The sequence below is a fragment of the Hevea brasiliensis genome, chromosome 7 (genome assembly GCF_030052815.1).
Source record: "Hevea brasiliensis isolate MT/VB/25A 57/8 chromosome 7, ASM3005281v1, whole genome shotgun sequence".
Taxonomy (NCBI): domain Eukaryota; kingdom Viridiplantae; phylum Streptophyta; class Magnoliopsida; order Malpighiales; family Euphorbiaceae; genus Hevea; species Hevea brasiliensis.
This window is the reverse complement of record NC_079499.1, coordinates 102,669,270-102,677,007: the sequence shown is the minus strand read 5'-3', so window position 1 is coordinate 102,677,007 and position 7,738 is coordinate 102,669,270. Positions and strand designations below refer to the sequence as shown.

At 25.1% G+C, this 7,738-nt stretch overlaps 1 protein-coding gene across 1 annotated transcript; it reads left to right on the top strand.

Moving 5' to 3' along the window:
* The first annotated feature begins 5,832 nt into the window (after positions 1–5,832).
* LOC110632627 (alkane hydroxylase MAH1) lies at positions 5,833–7,486 on the top strand. The gene has a single exon (XM_021780904.2). It carries the CDS (start codon positions 5,873–5,875, stop codon positions 7,388–7,390), a length of 1,518 nt encoding a protein of 505 aa, XP_021636596.2. The 5' UTR covers positions 5,833–5,872; the 3' UTR covers positions 7,391–7,486.
* The last annotated feature ends 252 nt before the right edge of the window (positions 7,487–7,738 follow it).

The window sequence follows — 7,738 nt, the reverse complement described above, 5'->3', positions numbered from 1 at the left end:
ATATATATATATATAGTTATTTTGAGTTAATAAAAGAAAATTAATAAACATTATCACTCAATTATTTTAAATAATAAAATGAAAAATTTTTCTGTTAAACATTATATAATAAATGTGATTAAATCGGCTTAATTTATTTCTTATTATTATTGAATGTTGCACTATAGCTGCTTATTTTCCCTTCTACTCTAATTTTAATTTATTTTAAACACAAAACATGTTTCTCTTCTTGTTGTATTAGAGGGGAAAAACAAGTTTGATTGGGGAATATTGAAGTTAGGTGGAAATTTCATAAAATAAGAAAAACTATTCTCCATGTAACTTTCATATAGGTGAACTATAATTAATCAAGTAGTTGATGAAACCCAATAAAACTAGGGAAAGAAAATTGACTTGTCGATCTCCTACCTTTAATTTTCTATCTATATCTTAATTTTCTCTCTGAATATTCATTCACCAGCCATTGCCCGTTGCTGCTGTCCTTCATAACTCTTTCCTGAAGAAGAACCTTCATAACTCCTACCTTTACCATTGTCAAGGAACTCAAGTTAAGACAGGGCCATCAATCAATTATATATGCATCAAATCATAACAATTTTCTTGTTTTTGAGATTTAATATATACGAGTTAATTATTCATTTATACAATAATAATCAAATTATTGGGCTTATAATTCAATGACTGAAGTTAGGGGTGTGCATGGGTCAGTTTTGACAGGTTTGATGTATTTTATAAAATCAAATCGAAAAAGTCAATTTTAATAGTATTTAAATCGAAACACAATAATTAACCCAATAAAACTAGGGAAAGAAAATTGACTTGTCAATCTCCTACCTTTAATTTTCTATCCATATCTTAATTTTCTCTCTGAATATTCATTCACCAGCCATTGCCCGTTGCTGCTGTCCTTCGTAACTCTTTCCTGAAGAAGAACCTTCATAACTCCTACCTTTACCATTGTCAAGGAACTCAAGTTAAGACAGGGCCATCAATCAATTATATATGCATCAAATCATAACAATTTTCTTGTTTTTGAGATTTAATATATATTAGTTAATTAGTCATTTATCCAATAATAATGAAATTATTGGGCTTATAATTCAATGACTGAAGTTAGGGGTGTGCATGGGTCAGTTTTGGCAGATTTGATGTATTTTATGAAATCAAATCGAAAAAGTCAATTTTAATAATATTTAAATCGAAACCAACAGATTAAATTACAAAACTACATATATTTAGTTTTTATAATAAGCAGGCTGGGTTCGATTTAGATGGTTTTTACTTGTTTTTAATACTTTTTGGTTTTTATAATTCAACTCTTATTAAACTTTTTTCATATATATATTATTATGCATTAATTGAAAAATAAAATATTAATTTAAAATGTATGATTCAGTAAAAATAAATAAGAACAAAAAATGAATAAAGTTAATTTTCTTTTATATATATATATATATATATATATATATATATATATATATATATATATAGGATTCGGTTTTTATTATATCAACCTGAAACCCAAATTAAAAATTTGGTTGATAATTATTTTTAAATCATAACTAATATTTAAATATATAAAATCACTAATTTTGGTTTTAATCTATTCGGATTGATCGATTTCTCTGTACACTCTTAGTTAAAGGAATATTACTCACCTGAGATAGTAAGGTTAGAGTCTCCACTTTTCAGTTTTTTACTTAAAAAATTATTAAATAAAGGATTGAAAATTAAACATTTTCTTGATAATTTTGAAAAAAAAAATCTTTTAATTATATGAACATATATAATAGTTTGTTTGTTTTTATTTTGTTTAATACATCAAAGTGAGATAAATCATATAAAGTGAAACATGATTGTTAAATAAATTTATTAAATAAATAAACAGTGAATGTAGTTATTGAAGTGAAAAAAAAAAAAAACCTTTGTATAGAAAGGTAGAAAGAAAATTAGAAATCCATACATATTATTTCTTCAATAAAACATTTGGATTAAATAATATTTATATCAACTTGCAATAAACAAGTCTTAAAAGAAATAACAAATCATAAAATAATTAAAAAAAAAAAACAAATAACTCTTTAGAGCACCCTAACCATAACCACCACACCTACCGTTTTCAATAATTAATGAGTTATATGGGAAAAAAAATATTTTAAATAAATAAATAAAATATATATATATATAAAGCTTTTATAGAGGGAGAGGGGAGTTCAACTCTTTTAATATGAGAGGATTTTAGTGTAGTCAGTCTACCACATCATCAGTAAACTAAATTAATCATATCATACGATATAATGTATAAAATATATGAATTTTATATATTTATATTTTAAGTTTATAATAAATTAAATTTATATAAAAATTTCTCTGTAATTATTCATTTTCTTATTAGGGTAGTTACTTTATATATTAATGCTAGCTTTTTATTTGAGCCTCCAAATTCTTTTTTTTTATATTATTCTAAGTTTCTTTGGTTAATATTTTAAATTTTAAATTAAGTATATTAAGAAGACTTGTTAGTCTGATTAATAAAATTATTATTATTTAAAAAAAATATAATTTATACGTAAATGTTAATTGAATATCTCTTATAATTAGCATTTGCTAAAGTTTATATGCATTTTTGGTGTTTGAAGATTTGAGTTTTGAGAGTAATTGAATTATTAGCATGTTATTTTCTGCATTAGTAGCTAGGATTGGTACACTTGCTCAACCGTCAATGCGAGGAATAATAAAATAGTTTATTTTTTAATATTTTAAAATTCTTTCTTTCAGAATTTAAACTCTTTATTTATTGCATTACAAGACAGTTACCTGACCATTAAATCATTAGCTCAATAACTATTAACACTCTCAAGTTGATAATATAACTAAAATATTTAAATTTATGATAAACTGAATTTTAGTGGTAATTTTTTAAATATTAAATTTAATTAAATATTAATATATTTTAAATTTAACACGTAAGATAAAAATATATAATTTAAACAAAATTTTTTATAGCATACCATAAATTTTCTAAATTTATATTTGGTTGATATATTTATAAGTGATATGGATTTGCTATTAGAAACTGGAAAGCTATTTTTGTATTATAGGAAATAGCTGAGAGATCAATATCAAATGTGAATCAATAGAAATAGTAAAGTCATTTTATATATAAAAATTAATTTATTTTATTAAAATATTTTTTAAATTATTTTTATGAAAAAATATAGAGATTGAAAATTTAAATTTTAAATTGTGTATGTTATATTTATCATATCTATAAATTTCAATAAAAATTAAAAATTTCATTTACTTTTTCTCTTTCCTCTTTTGTTTAATCAATGTTTTTATTTTTATTTTTTTAACAAGGTTTACACATTTAGAAGAAAAAGAGTTATTTATGTAGATTAAAAAAAACTTAAAAATTAAAAAAAAATAATATATTTTTATTTATTTATTTTTATTTTAATGTGTAAACTAATATTAAAAAAAGTACAATATATATTACTTTATTATAATTAAACAAATGATCAATCTAAATTTAAATTGATTCTATTAATGTATATATGATAACAAATAATTAATTAATATTATAATTTTAAATGAATTAAATTGACTTAATTAAAAAAAAATATTTCATATAAATAAATTATATATTTTTACTCAATTGAATAAATTAAGAGATTAATTCACTAAAATATATTATCAATCTAATATGTCACATACTTAATTGATTTAGTTGATTGAAATACATATTCAATTGAATAATTTAAATGATAATCGTTATAGTTGATCTAAATATATATGAATAATGTGACATATCGCATACTTAATTAATTTAATTAATTAAAATATATATTCAATTGAATCATTTAAATAATAATCGTCGCAATTGACTCAAAACATATATAATCAATTGACATAATGTGATATGTTACATAATCAATTGATTCAATCTACTCATTAAAGGCTCAATTGACAAAAATATATGATCAATGTAACATGTCACATAATCAATTGATTCAATTAACTAAAATATATGTTCAATGTGACATGTCACATATTCAATCGATTCAATTAACTAAAATATATATTTTATTGAATAATTTAAATAATAATTGTCACAATTAACTTAAAATATATATGATTAATGTGACAATGTACATAATTAGCTGATTCAATTTACTCAATTAAATATTCAATTGACTAAAATATATGATCAATGTAATATATCATATACCCAAAATAATTCAATTGATTTAAATATATATTCAATTAAATCAAATAAATGATAATTGTTATAATTAACTCAAATATATATGATCAATGTGATATTATATATAATCATTTGATTCAATTAACTCAATTAAAAACTCAATTGACTAAAATAAATGATTGAAGTGATATGTTATATACTCAAATTGATTCAATTGATTAAAATATATATTCAATTGAATCAGTTAAATGGAAATTTTCATAATCGGCTCAAATATATATGATCAATGTGACCTATCACATACTCACATTGAATTAATTGACTCAAATATATATTCAATTAAATTATAATTTTTACAATTGACTCAAATATATATAATTAGTGTAACATTACACATAATCAATTCGATTTAATTGACTCAATTAAAAACTTAATTGACTAAAATATATGATTAATGTGATCTATCACATACTCAAATTAATTCAGTTGACTCAAATATATACATTTAATTGAATCAACTGATTATAATTTTACAATTAACTTAAATATATATGATTAATGCAACCTTGTACGTAATCAATTGATTCAATTGACTCAATTAAAAGCTTAATTGACTAAAATATATAATCAATATGATATATCAAATACTCAAATTGATTCAGCTGACTTAAATATATATTAAATTAAATCAATTAAATTATAATTTTTGTAATTGATACAATCAATGTGACATGTTATATGCTTAGTTTATTTGATTGATTAAAACATATATTGATGAATTCATATAGATTCACCTTATTTACTCAAATCAAACAAGCATATTAATTTACCTGTCATTGTCTAATTCAATTTCGTATCATAGATCAAATTTAAATTAATTTTAAATTGAATAATAATTAATTAATTTAATTTAAATTAAAATCATTTTTGTTTAAAAATCAAATAATTAAATTTAATTAAAGTTAGAAATTAAAATTAAAAGTGAGATGAATAATTTAATTTAATTACAATTAATCCTAACATTAACCGGCCATATTTTTTTTTTGTAACTAAACTAACCAGATTAAAGAGCAGAAAATTTGGCATGTTGTATCTTATACGTTTTATGTAATATACATAATTTTTGTCAATTGATAAAGAGTTGAGGAAAAAAATAAAAAAACCTCCAAACGATGAATATTGACTAAGAGAAAATTGTTTCATTGCAAATATTGACTAAAGAAAACAAGTACATAAGATTGTACTCGTTAAAGATTTAATAAAGTAAAATTAAAATAAATTTTTAAAATTAAAATTTAAATATTAAGTACATATTATTAAAATTTAAATAATTATATATGTTTTCTCTTATGAATGTACAGAAAATAAGTGTAGAGAAGAAGTTTATTTTTTTTCTTAAAAATAAAAGCATAATTTATTACTATTTGCTAAAAAAGAGGATGTAATTAGAGAAAAAGTATTGAAAGATAAAAGAGTAATTTTCTTTTGGGAAATTTTATCTCAAAAAATATAAAAAATAAATAAGACATTTTATATTATTGAAAACGCTTTGATCAAGGCTAATTAATTGAGGATCCTCTTGATCCCTCGATCATCATCCTTATATTATATATATAGACCAAGAGTATGGTTTCAAAAACACAAGGCAGCACGCAGAGCTAAGCAATGGCCATAGTAACTCTTCTTGAGATCTTCGCAGCAGCCATTAGCTTTGTGGTTGTTCGCTTTTTGTTAAATAAAAATAGCCAACCCATAAATTGGCCAGTCTTCGGTATGCTGCCGGATACTCTCTTCCACTTTCACCGAGCTCACGATAGGTTCACAGAAGTTATTGAGCGAAGTGGGCATACCTTTTTCTACCAAGGTCCCTGGTTTTCCAACGTCAAATTGTTAGCCACAGTTGAGCCGGCCAACGTCCACCACATAATGAGCTCAAACTTCTCGAACTTTCCTAAAGGTTCCGAGTTCTCCAAGATTTTTGACATTCTGGGACGTGGGATTTTCAATTCGGATTCGGAATGGTGGAAGAACCAAAGAAAACTTGCTCAAGCATTGATTAACCATCGGCGGTTTCACCAGTTCTTGGTGAAGAGCTGTCGGGACATGGTGGAGAAAGGGCTAGTTCCAGTCCTTGAGCATGCAGCTGAGCAAGGATTAGTGATGGACATGCAAGATTTGTTTCAGAGGTTCACATTTGATATCACATGCATATTGGCTACAGGCTACAACCCAAGATGCCTGTCGATTGATTTCCCAGATGTAGAATTCTCCAAGGCCATGGATGATACTGAGGAAACGTTGTTTTTCAGGCATTTAACGCCTGAATGGTTCTGGAAGTTACAAAGGAGTCTAAGAATCGGACAGGAGTGGAAAATGCAAAGAGCTTGGAAAACTCTGGATCGTTTATCAGCAGAATATATCTCAAGGAAAAGAAAACAACTCAGCAATCAATCACCTCTCCCAGAAAATGGATCTGACGGTGTTGATTTGTTAACATCATATATGAGTGATGCTGAAATCATGGGATCTAAACCAGACGACAAATTTCTAAGAGATACCATTATAAATTTGCTGCTTGCAGGGAGAGACACCACAAGTTCTGCTCTCACATGGTTCTTATGGCTGGTTTCCAAGAATCCTCAAGTAGAAAGCAAGATCAGAGAGGAGCTCAAAGAAATTATACCAAAAGACGATGCAGAAAATTGGCGAATATTCAATCCACAGGAGCTAAACAGGCTAGTTTATCTTCATGGTGCACTCTGTGAATCATTAAGGCTCTACCCACCAGTTCCATTCCAGCACAAGGCCCCTCTCCAGGAAGATGTGCTTCCAAGCGGGCACCGAGTGAATCCTGAAATGAAGATAGTGGTATGCTTGTATTCAATGGGAAGAATGTCATCCATATGGGGAGAAGACTGCTTGGAATTTAAGCCGGAAAGGTGGATTACAGAGGGAGGAAAGATCAGGCATGAGCCATCATACAAGTTTTTTGCTTTTAATGCAGGACCAAGAACTTGTTTGGGGAAAGAAGTGGCTTTCATTCAGATGAAGACAGTGGCAGCTGCCATAATCCATAACTACCATGTTCAGGTAGTAGAAGGCCATCCCGTGTCTCCCAATGTCTCCATCATTCTTCAGATGAAACATGGCTTGAAGGTCAGGATTAGCAGGAGATGGGTTTGAATTGTTATTTATTAACTTTATTTATATGTTTTCATTAATATATATGTCTTCTAATTATTAATTAGTCACTCTATGTTGAAAAATAAGATGTTATCATGCTATAGGCAAAATGTATGCTAAATTTCACCCATATATATATATATATATATATATATATATATATATATATATATATATATATATATATATATATATTAATTTATTAAACAACTTAATTTTTAATTTTGCACTATTTGTTAACACATCATGTTCATACACATATAAAAAAATAAATAAAAACAAATATAAAAATGTTAACAGAACCCATTTATCAATGTTAGTATGGATAAACTTGTTATTTGAGAGTAA